Here is a 27,751-nt window from a genome sequence, read left to right on the forward strand (position 1 = left end):
ACAAATGCAAATATTTTTCTCAGTATAAACGGAGATTACTCTGCAATACCAGTACCGGCCAGAAGGGGTCACTGTATATGGAGAGAGGCAGGGATAGGATGTTACGGCATCTCCCTGCCTCTCTCTACTCACTGATCCGCAGAGGAGCAGCTACACAGCACAGAGAGTCCAGAAAGCAACTCCCAGCCTGCAGAGACAGACTACAGCTCAGGTATGTGAAGGATGGGGGGAAAGGCAGCAGGGAGACATGGGGACACTGAGACACTCGGGGACACTGGGAAACATGGGGACACTGGGAAACATGGGGACACTGAGAAACATGGGGACACTGAGACACTAGGGGGCACTGTGAGACATGAGGATGCTGAGACACATGGGGACACTGAGAGACATAGGTAGACACATTGGGACACGGGGACACTAGGGACACAGTGTCTCCATGTCTCCCAGTGTCCCCATGTCTCCCAGCCCGTGTCCCCTAGTCTCCCAGTGTGTGTGCCCCCATGTCTCTGTGTCCCCAGTGTCATCTTGTCTCCCAGTGTCCCCATGTCTCTCAGTGTACCCATGTCTCCCAGCCAGTGTCTCAGTACCCCCATGTCTCCCAGTGTCCCTATGTCTCCCAGCCAGTGTCCCTAGTGTCTGTGTCCCCATGTCTCCCAGTGTCTGTGTCCCTAGTGTCCCAATGTCTCCCAGTGTCCCCATTTCTATGTCCACAAGTGCCCCCATGTCTCCCAGTGTCCCCAAGTGTCTGTGTCCCCATGCCTTCCAGCCAGTGTTCCTAGTGTCTTAGTTTCCCCAGTGTCTGTGTCCCCATGTCTCCGTGTCCCTAGTATCTGTGACCCCATTTCTCCCAGTGTCCCCAAATGCCTGTGTCTCCATGTCTCTGTGCCCCCATGTCTCTGTGTCCCCATGTCTCCCAGTGTCGTCTTGTCTCCCAGTGTCCCCAAATGTCTGTGTCCCCATGTCTCCCAGTGTCCACATGTCTCCCAGCCAGTGTCTCAGTACCCCCATGTCTCCCAATGTCCCTATGTCTCACAGCAAGTGTCCCTAGTGTCTGTGTCCCCATGTCTCCCAGTGTCTGTGTCCCCATGTCTCCCAGTGTCCCCATATCTATGTCCACAAGTGCCCCCATGTCTCCCAGTGTCCCCAAGTGTCTGTGTCCCCATGCCTCCCAGCCAGTGTCCCTAGTGTCTTAGTTTCCCCAAATGTCTGTGTCCCCATGTCTCTGTTTTCCTAGTGTCTGTGACCCCATTTCTCCCAATGTCCCCAAATGTCTGTGTCTCCATGTCTCCCAGTGTCCCCATGTCTGTATCCACAAGTGCCCCCATGTCTCCCAGTGTTCCCAAGTGTCTCAGTGTCCCAAAGTGTCTCAGTCCCCCCATGTCTCCCAGTGTCCCCATGTGTCTGTGTCCCCGGGTCTCTCAGTGTCCCCATGTGTCTGTGTCCCCGGGTCTCTCAGTGTCCCCATGTCTCTTATTGTCCCCTAGTATCCAAGTGACACAGGACACACTGAGACATGGGGACACTGGGAGAAATGGGGACACAGACACTGGGAGATTAGGGGACTGGGCGACATGGGGACACTGACACTGTAATACATAGGGACACTGATGCCAGGCTGGCCTTCCAATCCGTTGGACAGACATACCCCCCTTTTTGGGGGGAATGAAAGCATAAATTAGATAAAGAGATTAGCATAGAGTATGTGTTTTCTTATAGCTGCATCCTTTGAGTTTCCCTCCAACACCATCGCCATCAGATACATGATGCTTGGGAGGTAGGACTGCTTTAGTGTTTTTGGTCGATAAGATTCCATAATTAGGCCCATCATAATTGTCAGCACCAGGCCCACTGGGCTCTTAATCTGGCCCTGGTCATGTCTATTAAACAGTGAGCAGTCCCCTTTTTAGAATAAGGGGGGACCTATTGTCCTCACCCTGGCCCCCACCCCTGAGCGGTGGGTGGGGGCCCTAAATACCAATAAGGGGGGGAACCTATTGTCCTCCCCTGGACCCCACCCCTGAGTGGCAGGTGGGAGCCCTAAATAAAAATGTACCCCGCCCAGGTGACAAGGGGTTCCCAAACCCCTAGTCATCCCCTCCCAAAAACCCCCTCTCTTCATTTACCTGTCAGAGCACTCTGATTGGATGGCTTAAACCAACCAACCAGAGTGCTCTGAGCCTAATTGCAGGGTGGGGCAAGGCTTTATAAGCCTTTCCCCGCCCTGCGGAGCTCAGTCTGCGTGGTGCCCTCCATGGGTGAAGATGGCTTATTTTTTGGGCGCTCTGGCTTTTTTTTTTATTTTATTTTTAAAGTGTGTCGGTTATTATGGATTTATATTTGGCCTTTTTTGGGGGCTAAAAAAATAAGATTTTAGAAGAAAGAAGACATCAAATGGTAAGTTTTGTTTTTACAAGTATCTAGTTTATGGTCCCCCCTATTTATTTTTAGAGTGAGGGGGGTAGGTAGGGGTTATTTTATGGGGGGGAGGTGGGTGACTAGGGGTTTGCGGACCCCTAGTCACCTTTGGGGGTGGTTCAAAATGATTTTTTGAAGGAGTGGAGACTGGTTAAGCATCTAACGGAAAAGGGACAGGAGTTCCACAGGAATACAGGAATGGTGCAGCACTAGAGAAGACTTGCAGGCGAGCATCAGAGGTGACAGTACGAACAGAGGATAGACGTAAACCTTAACATGTTCAATAAATCATATGACCAGAGGCAGAATTACCAGGGTTGCAAATGCAACCAGGCCCATCAGTTCTGCCTGTCAGGGGGGCCCATCAGCGTTGGTAGAAGCAAGCAGGGCTGTGGCCTTTATTTAAAAGCCTGCTGTTTCCCTGCCTGGAATCCAGTGCCGGACTCCATTCCTCCATGATTCCCTGGTGATCTTGTGGTTTGTGTGACATTGTGTGACGGGTGAAACCGTCTATCATATCTTCTCCCTCGCAGCTGCAGCACGCAATTAGTAAGTCAGCCTGCGCTCTGAATCAACACTGAAACGCAAGGGAGAGGAAATGATAGAGTATTTCAGCAGAGGTTGCTGAGTGTTGTTTTTAGAAGAGGTAGCTAAACACAATATAGGGTTTTGTATTGGAGAAGTACACATTATGCTTATGAAATACACATTAAAGGATCACTATAGTGCCAGGAAAACATTATTGTTTTCCTGGCACTATAGTGCCCTGAGGGTGCCCCCACCCTCAGGGACCCCCTCCCGCCGGGCTGGATGGAGAGTAAAGGGTTAAAACTTACCTTTATCCCAGTGCCGGGCGGAGAGCTGCGCGAGCATTCAGCCGGTCTCATAGGAAAGCATTTACAATGCTTTCCTATGGACGCTTGCGTGCTCTCACTGTGATTTTCACAGTGAGAATCACGCAAGTGCCTCTAGCGGCTGTCAGTGAGACAGCCACTAGAGGATTTGGAGGCTGGATTAACCCATTTATAAACATAGCAGTTTCTCTGAAACTGCTATGTTTATTTAAAAAAAAGGGTTAATCCTAGAAGGACCTGGCACCCAGACCACTTCATTAAGCTGAAGTGGTCTGGGTGCCTAGAGTGGTCCTTTAAAAAAGCCTTGTTATATGTGTATGTAAAAAAAAAAAAAAAATACAAAACAAACAAAAACTCTCCACATTTGTACTAAATTTTTTAACAAGGATTGGCATGGTTACATGGTGTAAAAAGTGGCAAAATACTCTTGGGAAAATGCCTTGTTATATATGAAAAAACATAATAACCGACGCAATTATAAAAAAAAAAAAAAAAATGAGCGCAAAAAAAAATAATCCATCTTCACCCGGCAAGGGCTCCGCGCAGACTGAGCTCTGCAGGGCGGGGGAAGGCTTATAAAGCCTTCCCCCGCCCTGCAATTAGGCTCAGAGCACTCTGATTGGTGGGTTTAAGCCATCCAATCAGAGTGCTCTGACAGGTAAATGAAGAGGCTGACAGGTAAGTCTCTACATTTACCTGTCACAGCACTCTGATTGGTTGGTTTTTTATTTGGCCTTTTTTGGGGCTGAAAAAAGATTTTAGAAGAAAGAAAACATTGAATGGTAAGTTTTTTTTTTTACAGGTACTTAGTTAAAGGTCCCCCCTCGTTATTTTTAGGGTGAGGGGGGTAGGTAGGGGGATAATTTTTATTGTGGGGGAGGGGTGACCCCTAGTCACCTGGGGGGGGCATTTTTTTTAGGGCCCCCATCCGCCGCTCAAGGGTGAGGGCCAGGGGGGAGGACCTTAGGTCCCCCCCTTATTAGTATTTAGGGCCCCCACCCGCCGCTGAGGGGTTGGGGCCAGGGGGGAGGACACTAGGTCCCCCCCCCTTATTCCAATTTAGGGCCCCCACCCGACGCTTAGGGGTGGGGGCCGGGGAGGAGGACATTAGGTCCCCCCCTTATTCCAATTTAGGGCCCCCACCCGCCACTCAGGGGTGGGGGCCAGGGGGGAGGACATTAGGCCCTACTTATTTTACTGTAGGGCCCCCACCCACCGCTCAGGGGTGGGGGACAGGAGGGAGGACATTAGGTCCCCCCTTATTAGTATTTAGGGCCCCCACCCACCACTCAGGGGTGGGGGCCAGGGGGGTGGACATTAGGTCCCCCTCCTTATTATAATTTAGGGCCCCCACCCACTGCTCAGGGGTGGGGGCCTGGGGGAGGACATTAGGTCCCCCCCTTATTCTGATTTAGGGCCCCCACCCACCACTCAGGGGTGGGGGCCCGGGGGGAGGACAATAGGTCCCCCCCTATTATTTTACATTAGGGCCCCACCCACCGCTCAGGGGTGGGGGCCCGGGGGGGGCAATAGGTTTGACGCACCCCCTTAGTTTTACGCGCGAGTGGGGGCTCGGGAGGGGGGACCTTATTTTTATTATTTTTTTTTACAGTGAGCAGCCACAGGCGGTATAGCGAGTAGGGGCATAATTTACTAATATTAAGTAATCTTTACTTAGTATCAGTAAATTTGGCTGAAAGACCAATTTCGGTCTTTCAGCCTTTTAGTAGATAACTCCCTAATACCGTGGGAATAAGGGAGTTATCTACTTATTCATTCCTGTCATTACACTGACTGGCCAAGTAACTTACATTTTATATGAATGTATGTTACTTGATTGTTGTAAGTGTTGCAAATGCTTACAGCTAAATCCTGGCCATGTTTGTATACTTTTTATTTAAAATTGTATGCAATGTAACATTCTTCTTCTTTCAAGTATATTAGCACTTAGGCAATACTGTGCTTCGGAACTTCGGCACTTCGGCACTTTGACACTTCTGAACTTCGGCAACTTCGGCACTTCAGCACTTCGGAACTTCGGCACTTCGGAAATTCGGTAATTTCGCAACTTCGGGACCTCGGCAATTCAGCACTTCGGCAATTCGGACATTCGGAAGTACCCGAATGTCCGAATTGTGCAAAATTCGTCCGAATTCCTATTCGGAACGAAACGAATTGCACGTCTAGCACAAACCAGTGCTATATGATATGTTGAAGGACAATAAGTATGTACAGACATTTTGGGTTGCCCAAAGAACACACTCACCCACATGTATACAAAATAAAACAAATCCAAATATCCCAGCACCACCCACAGACGAAGAACCTCTTGGCATGGCATACTTCTGGAGTGTTCAGTCACCGTTGATCCAGCTTCTTTACTGTCATGGTGTCACGTGGTCCTTGATGATATCATTAATGATTTGGGGCATCCATCACAGAGAAACACTGCTGTGATACCCTCATCACCCTATCCATGGCTAGTATATATATATGTTATTATACGGTGTATTATTGAAATATAGAAATGAAGACTGTATCACTCAGGTACAATGCATACCAAAAACAATGTAGAGGTAACAGGACCAGTTGTCTGATGTTAGCTGCAGAGTGTAATAAGGTTGATGATAGCCAAGGGGTGTGATAAGGTTGATGATAGCCAGGGGGTGTAATCAGCATTGAATCAATACTTTCCTGTGTGAATTTGCAAGTGCAGGAAGCGCCACTAGAGGCAGTCTTATTCCTACAATATAAATATTGCATTTTCTCTAAAACAAGGCCACTGCAGCCACACCACTTCAATGAGATTAAAGGGACACTATAGTCACCTAAACAACTTTAGCTTAATGAAACAATTTTAGTGTATAGATCATGCTCACTGCTCAATTCACTGCCATTTAGGAGTTACACCACTTTGTTTCTGTTTATGCAGCCATTGTCACACCTCCCCTGGCTTTGATTGACACAGCCTGCATAAAAAACTGGTTTCACTTTCAATCAGATGTAATTTACCTTAAAGGGACACTCCAGGTACCCAGACCACTTCTGCCCATTGGAGTGGTCTAGGTGCCAACTCCCACTACCCTTAACCCTGCAAGTGTAATTATTGCAGTTTTCATAAATATTTACCTTGCAGGGTTAACTCCTCCTCTAGTGGCTGTCTAAAAGACAGCCACTAGAGGGCACTTCTGTGATTATAGCACACGAAAAGTGCACTATAGCGTCGCTGGAAGTCCTCACGCTATGTGAGGACCTCCAGCGTCGCTGAAATCCCCATAGCAAAGCATTGAAAGCATTTTTCAATGCTTTCCTATGGGGAGGTTTAATGCATTAGGTCCCCCCGCCGGCGGCCGCGCATGCGCAACAGGTCTCCCCCACCAGATGACGTCGGTGGGGTAGGAGCGTGGGTGGACCCTGACCCAGCGCCGAGGGACATTAGCACTGGATACAGGTAAGTCACTGAAGGGGTTTTAACCCCCTTCAGCAACTTGGGATGGGGGGTGGGAGGGAGAGGGGACCTGCCGTGCCAGGAAAACGGTTTGTTTTCCTGGCACTGGAGAGTCCCTTTAAACAAGTGTATCTCTTTCTCTGTAAATTGAACTTTAATCAGATACAAGAGGCTCTTGCAGGGGGTAGCAAGCTTTTAACATAGCAGGGGATAAGCAAAACTAAATTAAACAGAACTTGCAATAAAGGAAGGATAAACATTAGATGACACTTTACAGGAAGTGTTTATGAAGGCTGTGCAAGTCAAATGCAAGGAGGTGTGACTAGGGTTCATAAACAAAGTGATTTAACTCCTAAATGACAGAAAATTGAGCTGTGAGACTACAGGGGCATGATCTATACACCAAAACTGTTTCATTAAGCTAAAGTTGTTTTGGTGACTTTAGTGTCCTTTTAAGTAGTCTGGACGCCTATAGTGTCTCTTTAAAGACACATTACTGTGATAATTTTTGCTGTGGTGCTTTGCTACACGCTCATGCACTAACAATGATAGTATCCACAACCTTTTTGCACCACAACCAATACATTGAGCTGCTGTAATAGTTATAGCACTAAAAATGATAGTTTAAATCTGACCTATTGATAACTGAACTATTATCTAACAGAGTTATTCACTAAAGGGGCACTTTTCTGGTAAGTAAATTCCAAATTTAAGGCCACAGTAGCTGAACTGGAAGCATAACCGACTTTGAGAATATTTCCAATTTGAGTATTTTGGCCTAAAATTAACTTTCACCTCCCCCAAAAAATTGACTTTAGTGAATAACCCTGCTAGTGATAATATATGATAATATATATTCTATCCAGTAATCCTAACAATGTAACATTTCTTTTAAAACCCCTTCAAAGCCAGAAATAATGTTTTGTTTTTCACAAACTGAGGGAGTAAATGTCCTTTTGCCACAAACGTTAGTGAGCTCAACACTCTCAACATGTGAATTCAAAGTGAATTTCCAATTTTAGGCTAAAATGCTAAAAACACAGCTAAATGCCTGCATTCCAAACAAATGACCAGATTTGACTAATTTCATGACGTAAAGTCATGATTTTATTAAGGACACGGAGGCTCATATTTTGCTTAATCTCTTTCTTTATTCCTTATCCAATGAGAATGTTCCTAGCACAATAATGCCCCATGTGACCTTAAGCCACTCCTCTTTCTTGATGGTGCCGACGAACATCCCAACAGACTGAAGAACATATGATCAATTAGATGTGGAGAGCAGCGACTCCGGGAAAACACAACAATGGAACTCCGAAGAAATTGGCAATCATCGACTTGAACTTGTTATGGATCGACATGGACCAGTGTGCAACCCAATTAGGAGGCTCTAAGAGACAGAGAAATAAGTAGTAAAATATGTTCCTGGATATTAAATTCCACATCTACAGTGCATTACTAACCATAACAATATGTCCAATTAGACAAAACATCAATAATATCAACAGTAATAGTCAACCAGTTGAATGAACAACATTACCATGAGGACTGTACACCTATTACGTTAAAATATACCAATAGGGAGGGCGCAACATACCTGGATCGGATGGGATAATACTCGCCTCTGTGTCCTTCATAAAATAATGACTTTATGTCATGAAATTAGTAAAATCTGGTTATTTTTTTAAAGGACGGAGGTTCATATTATGCTAGTTCAAAGCTGTGCGACCACCGTAGTGGTAAAAAGAGAAACTGGGCGACAATAAAATTCCTGAAACGTAGATTCACGGGACCAATCAGCAGCATGGAGGAGGTCTTCCAGTCTGTATCCAAAGGAGAAAGCTTTGGATGCCAAAGCATCTCTAGCAGAATGTGCTCCATAAGTGTCGATGTCAGCTGACGCCATAATCCATTTAACCCAACGAGATAAGGTAACTGTAGAAACCGAATGATGTGGATGTCGAATTGCTAGAAACTAATCAGGATACCTGGTCCTTGCTTCATATTCCTTGAGACAGACCACTGGACATAGCTTAAGTTAAAGGGAAACTCCAGTGCCAGGAAAACGATCCTTCAGTCACTTACCTGAGGCAGCGGCGATGTCCCTCGTCACTGTCTCCTCCTCCTCGACGCTCCTCCTGTCCATTGCATCGGCCGGTGGGCGAGACTGATCCCGCCCACTGGTCGAGGAGACCTAATGCGCATGCCAAAAATGATCTGGGAGAACACTTGTTTCATTCTTGCTTGCACCTTATCAAGTCCCATAAAGGTACCTACATATGTGCCCAGCTCTTTTACAAACTTATCTCCAGACAGGAGGGCTTTTGCCCGTGGCCCAGGCTCTGAGATAGCTAGGTTTACCAGCTTAGGCTTTATTTTTATTAAAATTGCCTTGCGTCTTTCAGTGGCTACTGCAGTATTGGCGTTGCCCAGCAAACATACTAATTGCTGGATCCACCCCCTCATGACTAACAAATCTGCAGGTGTACCACCAGCCAGTGCTGTTTCGACCATGTCGAATATTTTTGCACTCGGTCCAAGTACATCTACAGGGAGTGCAGAATTATTAGGCAAATGAGTATTTTGACCACATCATCCTCTTTATACATGTTGTCTTACTCCAAGCTGTATAGGCTCGAAAGCCTACTACCAATTAAGCATATTAGGTGATGTGCATCTCTGTAATGAGAAGGGGTGTGGTCTAATGACATCAACACCCTATATCAGGTGTGCATAATTATTAGGCAACTTCCTTTCCTTTGGCAAAATGGGTCAAAAGAAAGACTTGACAGGCTCAGAAAAGTCAAAAATAGTGAGATATCTTGCAGAGGGATGCAGCACTCTTAAAATTGCAAAGCTTCTGAAGCGTGATCATCGAACAATCAAGCGTTTCATTCAAAATAGTCAACAGGGTCGCAAGAAGTGTGTGGAGAAACCAAGGCGCAAAATAACTGCCCATGAACTGAGAAAAGTCAAGCGTGCAGCTGCCAAGATGCCACTTGCCACCAGTTTGGCCATATTTCAGAGCTGCAACATCACTGGAGTGCCAAAAAGCACAAGGTGTGCAATACTCAGAGACATGGCCAAGGTAAGAAAGGCTGAAAGACGACCACCACTGAACAAGACACACAAGCTGAAACGTCAAGACTGGGCCAAGAAATATCTCAAGACTGAAGAAATATCTCAAGGTTTTATGGACTGATGAAATGAGAGTGAGTCTTGATGGGCCAGATGGATGGGCCCGTGGCTGGATTGGTAAAGGGCAGAGAGCTCCAGTCCGACTCAGACGCCAGCAAGGTGGAGGTGGAGTACTGGTTTAGGCTGGTATCATCAAAGATGAGCTTGTGGGGCCTTTTCGGGTTGAGGATGGAGTCAAGCTCAACTCCCAGTCCTACTGCCAGTTTCTGGAAGACACCTTCTTCAAGCAGTGGTACAGGAAGAAGTCTGCATCCTTCAAGAAAAACATGATTTTCATGCAGAACAATGCTCCATCACACGCGTCCAAGTACTCCACAGCGTGGCTGGCAAGAAAGGGTATAAAAGAAGAAAATCTTATGACATGGCCTCCTTGTTCACCTGATCTGAACCCCATTGAGAACCTGTGGTCCATCATCAAATGTGAGATTTACAAGGAGGGAAAACAGTACACCTCTCTGAACAGTGTCTGGGAGGCTGTGGTTGCTGCTGCACGCAATGTTGATGGTGAACAGATCAAAACACTGACAGAATCCATGGATGGCAGGCTTTTGAGTGTCCTTGCAAAGAAAGGTGGCTATATTGGTCACTGATTTGTTTTTGTTATGTTTTTGAATGTCAGAAATGTATATTTGTGAATGTTGAGATGTTATATTGGTTTCATTGGTAAAAATAAATAATTGAAATGGGTATATATTTGTTTTTTGTTAAGTTGCCTAATAATTATGCACAGTAATAGTCACCTGCACACACAGATATCCCCCTAAAATAGCTATAACTAAAAACAAACTAAAAACTACTTCCAAAAATATTCAGCTTTGATATTAATGAGTTTTTTGGGTTCATTGAGAACATGGTTGTTGTTCAATAATAAAATTAATCCTCAAAAATACAACTTGCCTAATAATTCTGCACTCCCTGTAGAATTTTATCCTGGCAGTTCTGCAAGGCAAAATTCAGGCCTTTCTTGGCCTTCCAACCTGATTTGCTCCAAAATTGGCCTTTTTGGGTCTTCATCAGGGTAATGCAGGCCATATCAGGAACTGTGGGTCGCGGGCATTCTGCCACCTTGTCAAGCAGTTTCCTAATATGAGCAGTGATGTATTTTGCCACGTGATCTAGGGGGTACCACTCTGACGATCTCGGATGCTGCAAGGTATCCTGGTCAAAGAGCGGTACGCCCTGAGAGTCAAGAAGGGTGGCGCCATCTACTCAATCTTTGGGGTCCTCTCCAGGTACGGGCAAGGAGCCGTGCTCAGTAAAATAAACACCGGAGTCGTAAGAGTCCTCATCGGACTCGCTCAGTGCCTCCTCTTCAGAATCTGATTCAGATTTGGAAGAATCGATTGGGGCTTTTGCCCTCTTAAAGTTGCTCACCCTTTAGGCCGATGGGGGGATCTTAGTTGTGGTGCAACCACATCCTCTGTGAGAGGATGTACCCTGTCCGTCTGTAAGTTTTTGGAGGCATCCTCGTCCAAATGGCAAGATTTTTTGGCGGATTTACGCCCACTGGGGGTCACCAGTTTACTCTCTGGGGGGTTAGAAATGAAAGTAGATGGTCGCTGGGTGGACATCAGTGCATGAGTGATCGAGTGGGACAGATTATCTGACATGGCCCCCATAGTGGTAAAGATGGCTTGTGTCACAGACTTAGCCATAGTAGCGTCTAGAAGCAAATGGAACTCCTCAGTTTATTTGCTCCTGTGACGCTTCTTCTAATGTGGCTGGCTGTCATGCCTTAACCACGGTATTCCCTTACTTCCTGGTTCCACTGAGCCTAGCCACACCTCTTTATGACACGGTCTGCCTATTTAATCTGACCGCACCAGCTGATCGACGCTGGATTATTAAACTACGTTCCGTACCTACCAACCGGTACAACTTCGTTGTGAAAGCCTCTGCTACCAGACCGGACTGAAAGACTCTGCAAAGTTCCCTTCACCTCTCCTCATCCACGATTAAAGCTTAAACACTCTTCATCCGCCTCTGAGGAGATCTCGGGAACCAGTGTTCTATGTGCCGGAAGCTAAGTAAAACCAATGTGATAAGCGTTGCATCTAAAAGCTGTTATTACCTGTCTCCAAAGTCCTTCGGTAAAACCAACCCCGTTACAGCTAACTTCAACTCATACTTCATATCAGTTATCTGCATCAGTCTTGCTTCAGTTAAAGTTATGGAACAGCTATTGTAACTACTTATCACCTAAACCGTTAATTCTACTAAGAGACTTTATTTGATTCAGTATCTGCAATTTACTATCGTTTATTACTTAAAGCTACAGTGCCTATAATTGTGGACTTCAGTTATCGTATACTCCTTAAAGCTACAGTGCCTATAATTGTGGACTTCAGTTATCGTATACTCCTTAAAGCTACAGTGCCTGTAATTGTGGACTTCAGTTATCGTTTACTCCTTAAAACTACCTTGCCTATAATTGTGGACTTCAGTTATCGTTTATTCCTTAAAGCTACAGTGCCTATAATTGTGGACTTCAGTTATCGTTTATTCCTTAAGGCTACAGTGTCTGTAATTGTGGACTTCAGTTATCGTTTTCTAATTAAAGCTACAGTACCTGTGAATTGGACTAACGTCCCATTATCTTTTACCTTTTATAATAAAAACTTCAAACTATACGAAATCTACAGTTGTGTTCCTTCATATCAAATGTTTAGACGTGACACTGGCAAAGCCACCGTTGCAAGGGTTTTGGTGGCACTGGTGGAAGAGCTGGTAGTGGAAGCTTCCACCTCTTTACCTGACTGCATGGCACAGTAATTACTTCCCACAAGTAATTAAAAACATAAAAAAACTAGCCTATAAAAGGGCCAGACACTATAAGGGTCACAGAATAAGGCGATACTACACAGTAACAGAACCTAGGGAGTGCAGTGAAAAGGGTAAGTATACCGGGCACAGATTTATACAATAAAATGAAGACACAGAGTAAAAACCAAGCAAGCTCACCGAGTATTCCCTCAGGAATGAACTCCTGGGGAGCACCGGTAAGCTGCCCAGCAACGCAGACGTCCAAACGGCTTAATCCCGCCCCCCAAACGAGCGGTATTGGCCGGGCAATAAAAAGTGCGGCAAAACCGCTAACCCTAAGATGGCCACGCGATGCGCACTTGCGATGTGCGCATGTGCGAGCAGTGCCGGCCGCGGCCTAAGATGCAAGCTGCAGGGACCCTGGGAAAGAACGGTACCCAGTAGAAGGAAGGAGCCTCAGACCTGAGGCTACAATAAAGCAACAGGAACGGTTGGAAAATAAACAAACCGACCAGATGACTGAGGGGAGGTGGGGGGGAAGTGAGAGAGGGAGGTTGCAGGGAGGGATAAAGAAAAGTAGCAACAATGCTCCTATAAGGAGAAAATAAAATGGGGAAAAAAACTGTGGAAAGAAGGCAGTACTATACTAGACATAAATACAGTAATTAAAATTGTCCAAATTAAGACAGAGATATGAAATTGTACTTAGCTGAGGAGGCAGCAGCAAAGAAAGAGGAGTGGCTTAAGGTCACATGGGGCATTATTGTGCTAGGAACATTCTCATTGGATAACATGTGTGGTTAACCCTTAAGGGTACATGCTGTTTTGTTTGTCTTTGAATATCTACAATATCCTTTATTTGCTGCTGAGGAATAAAGAAAGAGATTAAGCATAATATGAGCCGCCATGTCCTTTAATAAAATCACAATTTAGTGAACAAAATTGAGTGTGTGTGCACCAGCTTGAATCCTATGTACACACCAGAATAGGAAAAAATAGATCTATACTTTAGTTAATAATTTGCTTATTACAATGCAGATCAAATTTATTTATTTAGTTTATTACTCAAAGCTGCTATAAAAGGCTCACTTTTTGGTAAAAAAAAAAAAAAAAAAAAAGGTAGTGGTTTGCTGAAGAAGTCTAGAAAAAATAATTTTCTCAGTATTTTTTATATCATTTTAATCACTGAAATGCCCACATCAGAGCCAGCTGACTGTGCAGGACACATGGGGAACTGAAACAAGATCCCTACAGAAAGAAGACTGTAACCAGGGGCACTGCCAGGCTGCCCACCCCAGGGCCAGGCAGCTTCCTTTGTACTGGGAGCACAACTGTAGCAGGCTGGCCCACACCACCGTGACGTCACGGCCAGACAAGACCGCGCATGCGCGCTAGCTCTCCTCTCCTGTGTTTACGGAAGCGGCTGTTACGTGTCAGTGTGGAGCGCGGTGGATTGTGGGAGTCCGTCTGATGGCGGAGTAGATGGACTGACAGCTCCCGTTTCCAGTCGGGGGTTATGATCCGGGTCTGAAAGGCTGGGTGTCGGCAGCTCGTGTCTCCTGGCCTTTGCTTTGGGGGAGGATCACTGTTCGCCGTCATGGCTTCAAACACCAGCAGCCCCGAGGCCGTGAAGAAGCTCCTGGAGAACATGCAGAGTGACCTGCGGGGCCTGTCCATGGAGTGCAAGAAGAAGTTCCCCCCAGTGAAGGAGGTTAGTGTGTATGTGACACCTCTCCAACCCCAATATGTGACACCTCTCCAACCCCAATATGTGACACCTCTCCAACCCCAATATGTGACACCTCTCCAACCCCAATATGTGACACCTCTCCAACCCCAATATGTGACACCTCTCCAACCCCAATATGTGACACCTCTCCAACCCCAATATGTGACACCTCTCCAACCCCAATATGTGACACCCCAATATCTGACTCCTCAATATCTGACACCTCTCCAACCCCAATATCTGACTCCTCGATATCTGACTCCTCAATATCTGACACCTCTCTATCTGTTACTGCCCACAGACACCTCTCTCTCTTACTGCCCACAAGCACCCTGACTCCTCTGTCTTTCTCTCACCTACAGGCACTCTGACAACTATCTCTCTTTCTCTCACCAACCACAGGTACCCTGACACCTTTCTCTTGCTGGCCACATAGGCTGACACCTCTGTCTCTCTCTCTCGCTGGCCACATAGGCTGACACCTCTGTCTCTCTCTCTTGCTGGCCACATAGGCTGACACCTCTGTCTCTCTCTCTTGCTGGCCACATAGGCTGACACCTCTGTCTCTCTGTGTCTCTCTCTCTCGCTGGCCACATAGGCTGACACCTCTGTCTCTCTGTGTCTCTCTCTCTCGCCGGCCACATTGGCTGACACCTCTGTCTCTGTGTCTCTCTCTCTCGCCGGCCACATTGGCTGACACCTCTGTCTCTCTCTCTCGCCGGCCACATTGGCTGACACCTCTGTCTCTGTCTCTCTCTCTCGCCGGCCACATTGGCTGACACCTCTCTCTCTCTCGCCGGCCACATTGGCTGACACCTCTGTCTCTCTCGCCGGCCACATTGGCTGACACCTCTGTCTCTCTCGCCGGCCACATTGGCTGACACCTCTGTCTCTCTCGCCGGCCACATTGGCTGACACCTCTGTCTCTCTCGCCGGCCACATTGGCTGACACCTCTGTCTCTCTCGCCGGCCACATTGGCTGACACCTCTGTCTCTCTCGCCGGCCACATTGGCTGACACCTCTGTCTCTCTCGCCGGCCACATTGGCTGACACCTCTGTCTCTCTCGCCGGCCACATTGGCTGACACCTCTGTCTCTCTCGCCGGCCACATTGGCTGACACCTCTGTCTCTCTCGCCGGCCACATTGGCTGACACCTCTGTCTCTCTCGCCGGCCACATTGGCTGACACCTCTGTCTCTCTCGCCGGCCACATTGGCTGACACCTCTGTCTCTCTCGCCGGCCACATTGGCTGACACCTCTGTCTCTCTCTCTCTCGCCGGCCACATTGGCTGACACCTCTGTCTCTCTCTCAAATAGACCAGTATGGTTTCAAAGTACATTCCATTCTACATTCTGAACATCAATACCCACAATTTTGTAGAGAAACATACACTTAAGAGAAATATTTTTTAAAGTAATTATCTTGTGTGTCTTATACAAGTGTAATGAACTTTAAAGGGACACTATCCGTACAAAAACAACTTCAGCTTAATGGAGTGGTTTTGGTGTAGAGATAATGCCCCATGCAGTCTCACTGTGGGTGGCCAGGAACCCTTATTTAGTGTTAAACTGGTTTATAACGAATTGGAAGGACAGTGCCAGATAACTCCAGGCACTATAACTAATTCAAAGAGATGAAATGGTAATAGGTAATGGTAACAGTATCGCTTTAATCATGTCCTGTATCTTGTACATAGCGATCTAATGTTTACACATACTTTATTGCACATTCTGTTTAACTTATAATTTATAATCTCCTGCTCTGTTAATAGCCTACTAGACTCTGCAGGAGCCTCCTGCTTGTAATTCAAGTTCAATTTATAGAGCAGGTGATAAAAACTTCTAAAGCAAGTTAACATCTGGTTGAAAGTGAAACAATTTTTTCGTGCATCCTGTGTGAGTCACGGACAGGGGAGATGTGACTACCGTTACATGTACAGAAAGAAAATAAATTTAACTCCTAAATGATAGCGAACTGAGCAGTGAGACTGCAGGGGCATTATCTGCGCACTAAAACAGCTTCATTAAGCAAAAGTTGTTTTGATGCCTATAGTTTTCCTTTAAGATGCATTTTTCTCTAACATTATTTAAAGGTTTGAAACGCTGCACATACAGCGATTAACCCCTCTGCTGTCAGATGTGTAACTCCACTTCTGGCAGTGTCATCAGCCAGCCTGGAACTAGAGTTTGGGCTGGCTAATATCATTTCTGTCCAACTTTCTTGCACAGAATGACAGCAATTTGATGAGCGTAATCGACTGACGCTCTCAGCCAATGAATGCTGACTACTACAGCTTCTGGCTTGTGCAGCTCTGCAGAAGCAGGAAGTATGTCACTGGACCACCATGAAGCATCAGAGCCTGGTGGGGACCCAGGTATGGGGCAAACTGTTGCTTATCCGGTTTGCACCATTACTGAAAACCGAGCTAGGGTATGCCTGGCATCATAACCATTGCAGTGGGCAATAATCCTTTAATATCAATAACTGATTTAACTTGTAAATTTTATGCAATACTTCTTTTTGTAGTGCTGAGCTTTGTTGAAATGCGACATAACAAATGTTACATGTGAAACCTGTACTAGACATTGAAGCAGACCATTTCTGCCTAGTTCCTAAACTTGCATTATAATAATATCCTATAATTTATCATTTTATCTTTACCTTCGGTGTTAAAAGAACACTCCAATGATCATAACCACTACAGTATGCTATAGCAGTTATGGTGGTATTGGTGCACTGGCAATGTAAGTAGAAAGGTTTGACTTTTTACCCTGTAACCTCGTTTGAGCAGGGTCCTCATCTACTTATTGTTTCTGTAACATTTCGTTATTCTTATTTGTTAAATGTTTGGTACTAACAAATTAATTTTGTACGTGTTGTATCATTTGGCAGGTACTTCATCTGTAAGTGCCAGCCCTCAAATTATTCAGCTGAAAAAATAAATAAATTTCTATTACAGTGGTAATAGAATTGTCTGTCAGCATATATTTTTGCCTGATCTGTTACGGATAACATGTTCATTTAAAATGTATTTGGCAAGAGACCACATGAAATTAAGTTTTGAATCGCTGTCAAGCAAATCTCAATGGTGTGCTTCCCACTGCTGTTATAAACACTTTATTTTCTAACTATAAAAATTATTAAATGTAAAAACGTTCAGGATAAATGCTGGTAATAGCAGCTGTAGCGTCCCTGGAGGATTTTAAAGACCTTTAACTAGTGGGGAAAGTACATCTTTACCTCTTTCTTATGATTCATTCTGCCACGCATGCAATGTACCTCTTTAATGAGTTGTACTTAAATTTATTTTCCAGAAGGCTTGAAACAAGCAAAATATTGTTTAAACTTGGAGCATAGTAATGTCTCACTAAAATAGTTTATTGATGTTTCCAGTATTGCGGTTGCATATTCCACATGTATAAAGTTGTCCGTATTCACCTTTGTAAATCAGTGTCGGAAATATAAAGATATTGAAGTTTGCATATTAAATGGAGTCACATTGTATACTCGATCAGTACATATTGGCTATACAATTTCAGCTAAGGATAATGTTCTGATCTAAAAGAATACTCTTTGTAGCTCAATGTTATTTAGATGCATGAAGGGCGGATAGAGCTAGTTTACCATCTGGGGAAAAAAAAGAGGGAGGGAAGCAGAGCATGAGATCAAAAGGAGAAATATTATACTGCTGGAATATTCAAAGAAATCAGTAGGTGGAGATAATATTCCTAGGATTTAGTTGCACCAAAACAAAGGTCAACTATACTCCAAAACTATTCATTTGAACCTTACACTAGCTTAATAAGAATGAAGATTTTATTTCAAAACATTTTATGGTAAACTCTAGATCTTATTACGAGTATATAGGACTTGTAAATCACATAACTGTGTCATTTTATTAGGCCACACAGACAAAAAATAATTTGTCTGTGTGGTCTATGGCATATAACTTTAAAGTGGCACTCTAAGTCTACTTCTACATTAACAGAGCTGCAGCAGAGGGACCATACTTCAAATGCCAGGAGAGTCATATTACTTAAAAACCTTTTGATAAATAACAGGGATACAGTGCCAAAATACTCATTGCACCACAACCACTGCAAAGGGCTGTACATAGTTACATAGCTGAAAAGAGACTTGCGTCCATCAAGTTCAGCCTTCCTTACATATGTTTTTGCTGTTGATCCAAAAGAAGGCAAAAAAACCTAAAGCGCTTCCAATTTTGCAACAAACTAGGGAAAAATTGACCCCAAAATAGCAGTCAGATATCTCCTTGGATCAAGCAGCTATTACCCCACTAATTAGAAATTATATCCCTGTATATTATGTTTTTGCAAGTATTTATCCAATTGCAGTTTAAACATCTGTATAGACTCTGACAAAACCACGTCTTCAGGCAAAGAATGCCATATCCTTATTGCTCTTACTATAAAAAAAACTTTTCTTTGCCTTAGATGAAATCTCCTTTTTTTCCAGCCTAAATGTGTGACCTCATGTCCTATGTATAGCCCTGTAGTGGTTATGATTTTTAAGAATGGCTGTTTAACACTAAAATTTAACCTCTTTGCACATATGTAATGGCAACAATTATTAAATACGTAATATTATATTTCATTTTAATGTGAAAAGTTTGTCATACTTCAGTATTTAATGCCATATTCGTAGCTATATATTATGGCTGTTTACTTTGTATTCTGTTTACTACAGTTATGAAACTGTGTCCACCATGTAGGGAATGAAATGAAATTCAAAGTCGTCGTAGGTCTTTAAACTGTGACTCTGAATCAGGTCAATTAATTTGTGGTATGATTACTGGGTGCAGCTTTATTTTGCATGATCATTTTTCTTAACAAACACTAGGTGGCGTACTTAAAGTATCCCTGTCGTAGTTCTATCATCTGTGCATGATTGACTGGATACTTTGATTTAATCTCTACCCCTATCCTACCCATATTTCTTTCAAATGTACAAATTTAAAAGATGAATAAATAAAAAGTGACTCCTACCAACCGTCAATTATTTCTTAACAGTCTAGCTCTATGCTGGAACATACAGGAAAGTTCTGAGATTGATTGACCGCTCTGATTTCTGCATAAGCAGGAGAAAAGACCTTCACTTGAGTTTTGTGAACGACTGGTGATGATGCAGACATCTCTGTCTTGTGCTTTCCAAAGTTGGGTACTCCTGCAAATGGGTGGGAGGAATGTGGGAACTTGAAATGCCACCCACCAAAGAGGTGTGATATTGGTGCTGACTGGCAAAGCAGAAGAGAATTAAAACAAAATTTCTTCAATTTTGTATAAAAAGCACTTAAATTGCAGGTGTTAAAAATACACCGGTAAAGTTTTTGATGTAGAAACATAGAATGTGACAGCAGATAAGAACCATTGGGCCCATCTAGTTTGCCCAATTTTCTAAATACTTTCATTAGTCCCTGCCCTTATCTTATAGTTAGGATAGCCTTATTCCTATCCCACGTATGCTTAAACTCCTTTACTGTGTTAACCTCTACCACTTCATCTGGAGGACCACAGTTTGAGGACCCCTGCACTAGAGAATCCCTTTAAAGGGACACTATAGTCACCTGAACAACTACAGCTTAATGTATTTGTTCAGGTGAGATCTATAGCTCCCTGCAGGCAATCTAATGTAAACACTGTATTTTCAGAGAAAATACAGTTTTTACATTGATTGATAGGAATACTTCCAGTGGCCGTCACTCAGACGGCCACAAGAGGGACTTCCAATCATGCAGGGCCCTAAAAAGGCCCTGTACACGTCAGACGTATTAAAATACGTCTGATGTGTGCAGGAGAGAGAAGGCACTGTGTGCGCGCCTTCTCTCTCCAGCCTGTCAGCAGAGGAGGGGGGCGGGCAAAGACCGCGAGCTGAGCTGTCAGTCAGCTCAGCTCGCGGCCGCGCACACCGCGCGGTAGTGCGCTCAGGACTTCAGAGGGCGGCATGATTGCCGCCCTCTGAAGTATGTGTGGCGAAGCCGCGCATGCGCACAAGGGAGCAATGACGCTTCCAAATGGAAGCGTCTGATTGCTCCCTGCTTGCGCCCGCCTGTTTCGGCATTTTGACGAAATAGAGGGCGCGGCTTCACGAGGCTCCCGGCGCTGGAATGAGGTGAGTAAAATATTTTCCTTGGAGAGTCCCTTTAAGGTTTCCTGTCTGCAGGTCAAGATTAGTTGTAAACAAGGATTTTTCACGTTATCAGGGTAAAAATCTATGGTTGTACGTAGAGGGGTGGGGCTAGATATAAGCTCTTTTATAGGGCCCTTTAACCAAAGACCTTCTGAAATAATGAAAATGAATACAGATTGATGCTGGTAAAGTGTTTGCTTAATCTATGCATAATGATTAAATCTTGTTTTTATGTGTTTGGTTATCATGGTTATTAGACTGTAAGCTCGTTTGAGCAGGGTCCTCTTCAACCTATCGTTCCTGTAAGTTTTCTTATAATTGTTCTATTTATAGTTAAATCCCCCATCTCATAATTTTGTAGAGCGCTACGGAATCTGTTGGTGCTATATATATATATGGAGATTATAATAATAATTAGTTGCTACTCAAATGTCTTACCACGTTAGATTAATCACAAACGTATGAAGGTTCACATATGCAAAGTTGGGCTTCTTATGAACATACACAATTTCTCTGTTCATGTTCAAGCCATACAGAATTATGGTTTGCATTATCTCCAAATTGTTATGTATACAACGCAGAAGCAACATGTTAGATGTTTTGTTGGAAAGTTGTTAATTTTTTATCAATTAAAAATTTTCAGGCATTGAACTGTACAATTTAAATTGTAATATCTTACAATTCTGTGCAAAAAATCATGAGCCATTATGAAATATGAATGCATTTGAGCAGGGCGTATGTGTTCATAGGAAAACTCGGGTTGAAGCAAATGCAAAATGGCAAAAATTAAATGCTGTTTATTTATTTAAACAATTCATCGTATGGAGCACTCTTTATTTACAAAGCAAAACATCACTTGCAGCCACTGACAGTCAATCCATGGTTTGCACATTTTTCCCCATATTATAACCATTGGCTTGTAGCTATGCAATATTTTACATTTTTCCTTCTAAGACATTTACGTTATTTCCCTCCAAGCAATGTTATTTTACCTTACCTTAACCATAGACCTTTTATGCATTTGTTAGTAAATATGTAGCACTGTCAGGATGTGTTGGCATTTTATACATCTTTCTATTACTGTAACTAACGGTATCAACTGATGAAAATTTATATCCTTGCAGACATTTGTGCCCCCTGACATGAATGTATTTTCAGCCCTTTCTGAGTCAGTGCCAAACAGTGCCATGTGCATTGGAAAGCTGCTATACACAGTAAGAGCAGTCATTATGTTTAGCATCACTGGGTTTCTCTATTGAATAGTTTTATAAGATTGCCAATTCATCTGTTCTTGCTGCAGACAAGTAACTCCCATGCTGACCGCATTAAAGCCTGTTGCCATGGTAAGGATTGTTATGGGTTTTTGCTTGACTTCTTAATCTCACAGAGCCACAGTTGCAGCACAAAATAATAATTAATCCTCTCCTTATGTCAAACTTTAAAGAAAATTCACAGAGCATTTACTATTAAATATTTTGTTCTGTCAAACATAGTGTTCCTAGTAATTGTATATCAAAACATTTTATAGTGCTTAAAGGGACACTCCAGGCTCCCAGACCACTTCTGCTCATTGGAGTGGTCTGGATGCCAACTCCCACTACCCTTAACTCTGCAAGTGTAATTAGTGCAGTTTTTTATAAACTGCAATAATTACCTTGCAGGGTTAACTCCACCTCTAGTGGCCGCGCATGCGTATTAGGTCTCCTCGGCCGGTGGGCGGGATCAGTCTCGCCCACCGGCCGATGGAATCAGAGGGAGGAGCGGCGCGGAGGAGGAGACAGCGACGAGGGACATCGTCGCTGCCTCAGGTAAGTGACTGAAGGGGTTTTCACCCCTTCAGTAACTGGGGATTGGGGGGTGGGAGGGAGAGGGATTGTTTTCCTGGCACTGGAGTTTCCATTTAATATAGTTCACTATCACCCAATATACTTTTTTTTTTTCCCCTCAGCCGTTAAAAGGGTAGACTCTGATTTAAAACATCAGGTTAGGTTACACATAGATTTCTACTGCAGATGCATTAACCCACTGAGCGATCTTGTGTTTTATTATTAAAGGGACACCATAGTCACCAGAACAAGCTTATTGCATTTGTTCTGGTGAGTAGAATCATTCCCTTTAGGTATTTTGCAGTAAACACTGTCTTTTCATAGAAAAGGCAGTGATGACATAACAGCCTAGGGATACCTCCACTGGCCACTCCCCAGATGGCTACTAGAGGTGCTTCCTGGGGGCAGTGCTGCACAGTGTGCAGCACTGACATTCAGAGATTCCACCCTCTGCATGAAGACACCCAACTTTACTCATAGAGGTGCATTGATTCATTGCATCTTTGTGAGGAGATGCTGATTGGCCAGCCCAGTTGTGTTTGGCTTGTGCTGGCTCTGCCCCGATCTGCCTCCTTGACAATCTCAGCCAATCCAATGCTTTCCTATAGCTGAGATCACCATTTTTGATGATGTCAGCCAAGGTGGCAGTTCAGGGGCAGAGCCAGCAGACTGGAAAAAGGTAAGATTTTACTGTATTTAAGGGGGCACAGGCAGAGGTCCAGGGGGGCTCGATTTATTTATTTATTATTTATCACTAGGGTCAGGAACACAAAAGTGCAAATATGTTTCAACCATATGACAAACTTGGTATTTTCGGAAATATGTTTATCGCATATACTGTATTCTGCACTGACTTTGGATGGTATGATTTTCTGCTTCTTCTAGTCTAAACAAGCAAGATATTTAAGAGAATTTCCTGCATGTCACGAGTGAGGCTTGGTTCAGATTTCCAGGTAGCTCCTAAGCTGAACCCCTTAATTATCATGCTCTTGGTGAGAAAGAATAGATCCTACATTTTTCTCATGTATACGGAAAAAAAAACGAACAACTAAGGTGAATTTCAGTTAAAAAATAAAACAGGGGAAATGGAGGGACAAAAATTACCAATGTGAAATCAACTCTGGAAAGCGACATGGCTGCTTAAAAGTGAACATATTTCTCAAAAATAACAACTGTTATTTTAGGACTGTAGGTTCCTTTATGTTAACCCCATTTTGAGGTGTAACAATTAAAGTTTAAATAATTATTAACTCACCTCACTTCCAGTGGTGGAACTCCTCCGCTACAGCTGTACGCTCCACCTCCGCTGAAGTCACCATCCAAGCTGATATTACCCAATATTTTCTCGAATCCACTGCTTCTTGTAGAGAAGCAATGGCTTAGAACTCAGTATATGCAGCCAAACTCTGCATTCCTCCAATCAAATGCTGCTATGAGCTGCATTTGATTCCTAGGAAGACAGCCACTAGAATTAGATTTAACCCTACAATGTAAACATTGCAGTTTTTACAAATTCTGCATTATTTTTTATTGCAGGGTTAAAACAAAAGGATCACTGCATCCAGGCCACTTCCTTGAGATAAAGTGGTATGGGTGACTGTAGTGTTGGTAAGGATAGCTAAGGGTTTCCCATTTGTCCACTCCTGACCTAAATTATGGTATTTTTGCACTTGCTGCCATTTTATCCTTTGCCTGACAACCACATATAGAACAAGTGTTGCTTTATCCTTGCCTTAAAAAGAATTTCTGCAGGTCTTGTCATTATTTTTTTTTTATTATGTGTGCGCTAATATTATGTATCCACATATTTTAAATTTAAATTGGATTGATCATTTTCCTTCCTTAAAGGAACAATCTAGTGTCAGGAACACCACAAACATGTATTCCTGATGCTATAATGGTGAGATCGCTATTTAAGTCACCTGGCCCCCTTGCCTACCTTCGAAAAATAATTTGTATTAACTTTTTTCCAGTGCTGCGCCAATCTAGCTCTAAGATAAAGGGAACTGATCAGAAAGTAAGTGGGGGGGGGGGAGAAACTACGGACAGTATGTCTGATATAGAGAGTGTTCACCTAATGTTAACTGACCCTGGACAGGTAGATGTTCAACATTACATTAGGTGAACACTCTCTATATCAGACATACTGTTTGTATTTTATTTTTTTATTTTTTTTTAACTTGCCTTCTGATCAGTTCCCTTTATCTTAGAGCTACCTTATATGTGTCAAGATATCTACATGTTTAGGTTTAATAAATGTTGCGGACCATTTCGCTCAGAAGGGGATAAAAACCGTTTAGGCGATAATCCCCTTTTCCATAGACCAGCAGCTACTGCAATCACCAATCTCCCGAACTCCAAACTGTACGAATTCACCAACTCCGGAACTAGAAACACTCGAACCCTGGAATCAGCCGAACAGGAAAAGCATACAATCCGCTTACACTCCTGGCAGTCAGCATACAATCCAATTCCCCCAAAGAACGAGACGACACATCGCTTTGAGGGTTAAGCAGGAACTGATTTACTGAGGGCTACCTGCCCAGTATTTATGCAGGTCTCCCACCTGGTGGACACTCCCCTAAGGGACCAAATGGGAGACTGAAACAGCAGACAGACATGTATCAATTTAGTACATACAGCCGCAAAACTTTCCCAGAATGCATCCTGGCTTCCTCCTCTCTGTCCTGGAGATAATTAGAGAAGTAATTCAATTATCTCCCAGGACAAAGGCAATACTCCATAATGCACGTGGTGACACAAATACAGTATATCACTTTAAAATATACAATAGGACTGGCACAGAAAACACAGACATGTAACATATCCCCAGATAGCTCAGGTCTGAGTGCACATTATTAGGTGAATGGCACTCAGACCACACGAATACAGTTTAATTGCCATGGAGCTAAAGTCTTTAATTATACGAACAGGCTCCATGGCATGGCTATCTGGGTTAAAACGTTCACATAAAACAAACTACTGAATTTACATGCATTCGCCCAATCCATACGAATAGAACCAGGGGTTGGAGGTTCAGCGGTGCCTGCACGTAAAAGTGTCCGGGTTTGGTGCATGAAAGCCGGGCAGACAAGCGCTGGCTGCCCGGGGAGCTCCAGAACATCGCCATCGTGTGGCGGCTGAGGGTAACCGCGACCTGGGTGGTCAATTGCCGGCACACGCTTGTTAAGCCACGGTTAACCGCGGCTTCAGGGAGGTCAATAGGAGGCACACACCAGCTTCTGGGTGGCCCATTAACAGCGCCGGCCGGCTTCCCACGGCTCTGGGGAGGTTGGTAAACGGCTGTTTGTTCGGTAGATGGAATCTACTGAACTGCTGTGCAGAAATGGATAAATAAATCCTTCTGCACAGTGAAATTAACCCTTTAGCTGCCGGTCCCTAATCTAAAGGCAGCAGGCGAGCAACCAGGCTTCTCCAGTTCACAGTGGCGAAGTTGGTTTCGCCACAATAAATATTAGGGTTATTTTTATCTCCTTACACGCCACTGTGCTGTCTCTGCTGTGCACCTGTTACTGGAGCGTATTTGGCTCTGTTCCTTTCCTGTAACGTTATTTGAGGGTTACCCCCACCTCCAGAGCACAGTTTAGGCGACCTCCCTCCATGTTTTTGGAGGTATGATACTGTGATTGCCAATCCCTTTCCTATTCCCCCCCCCCCTTTTTGTTTTTTTTGGGCTATGATTGGGAGGCTTATCGCTGTATTCTGTTCTTATGTCTGTACTCTATTTTTCTTCCCTACCCTTACCTTTTATATTGCTATATCCCGCTCCCTCTGTAAGCTCATTTCAGAACCCCTTTTGTTCCTATGTGTCCAACTTGTCTGATTACAAATACTTGTCTGTTAGCCCACCCATTGTGCTGCAGGATTTTTTGTTGCTCTATACATTATAATAATAATAATAATACCTCTAAGGACTAGATCAACTAAGGAGTGATATGATAATACTCTAAAACCAGCCAGGTGTTACATAGTTGACAAAAACCTACAATATCACAAGAGTTCATCACATACGTAAAATATACAAATATATAGTACCGTATATACTCGAGTATAAGCCGACCCGAATATAAGCCGAGGCCCCTAATTTTACCCCAAAAAACTGGGAAAACTTATTGACTCGAGTATAAGACTAGGGTGGGAAATGCAGCAGCTACTGGTAAATTTCTAAATAAAATTAGATCCTAAAAAAAATATATTAATTGAATATTTACAGTGTGTGTATATAATGAATGCAGTGTGTGTTTGTGTTGCAGAGCCTTGGTGGGGGGTGGGCATTTTGATTATTGTTATTTTTTAATTATTATTGTAATCATTTTTTTTTTGTTATATTATTTATTTTATTAAATATTATTTTATTATTATTTATATATTTTTTCATCTCTCCTCCCTGCTTGATACATGGCAGGGAGGGGGGCTCTCACTCCCTGGTGGTCCAGTGGCATTGGCAGTTCAGTGGAGGGGGCTGGCAGGAAGCTCTTACTTACCTCTCTTGCAGCTCCTGTCAGCTCCCTCCTCCTCCGCGCCGGTCCGGTCAGCTCCCTCTGCAAATCCCAGTGTAAGTCTCGCGAGAGCCGCACTATGACCCCGCTGCTCTCGCGAGACTTACACTGGGAGCTGACAGAGGTGCTGACCGGACCGGCGCGGAGGAGAAGGGAGCTGACAGGAGCTGCAGGAGAGGTAAGCGCTCTCTGCCAGCCCCCAGTCTGTATTATGGCAATGTAAATTGCCATAATACAGACAATTGACTTGAGTATAAGTCGAGTTGGGGTTTTTCAGCACAAAAAATGTGCCGAAAAACTCGACTTATACTCGAGTATATACGGTAGTCAAGTTAAAATAAAAAAAGTAATGAAATACAAGCACAACAGTTAGTAGAGTGGCCACAAACAATCTGAAAAAATAAACACAATAAACTAATAACCTAAAAAAATCGCCAAGATTAGGTTTTAATAGCCTATTTCTGGAGATTTTTAGGTTATTGCTTTATTAGTGTTTTTATATATGTATTATATATTATAATATAATATTGGCTTCTGTGAAATCAACCGCAGGTATATAATATATCTTATAGCTATTAATTTGGCATTTGGAATAAGTACCTCAAGCAATGCATCATTTACAGTAGTAAAGTGGTTAGCCTGTTTTATCAATTCAATGTAGTATTGAATGTGTAGCTGGTTAATCTATTTTATTTGATGAATACAAATATTTTTATATTTTATTTTTTTCTGCTTGCTATGCCTAATTGTAGACTAATTGTATTTAAATGCATCTGCTCAAAGTTTGTTTTCATTTAAGTGTAAGTTGCAGTCAGTGCCTGTTTTTTTATGTCTATTTTTTGTTT

The 27,751-nt window shown here is 43.6% G+C and overlaps 1 protein-coding gene across 5 annotated transcripts in view; it reads left to right on the forward strand.

Moving 5' to 3' along the window:
* The first annotated feature begins 14,102 nt into the window (after positions 1-14,102).
* The window catches only part of MON2 (MON2 homolog, regulator of endosome-to-Golgi trafficking), a 109,601-nt gene continuing 95,952 nt past the window's right edge, over positions 14,103-27,751 (forward strand). For all 5 annotated transcript variants that reach the window (XM_063447148.1, XM_063447150.1, XM_063447149.1 and 2 more), the window contains exon 1: positions 14,103-14,392. In XM_063447148.1, the coding sequence (XP_063303218.1) occupies positions 14,279-14,392 (114 nt within the window). In that variant the 5' untranslated portion in view covers positions 14,103-14,278. The remainder of the gene's footprint in view (positions 14,393-27,751) is intronic.

Source organism: Pelobates fuscus, chromosome 3, assembly GCF_036172605.1.
Source record: "Pelobates fuscus isolate aPelFus1 chromosome 3, aPelFus1.pri, whole genome shotgun sequence".
NCBI lineage: Eukaryota > Metazoa > Chordata > Amphibia > Anura > Pelobatidae > Pelobates > Pelobates fuscus.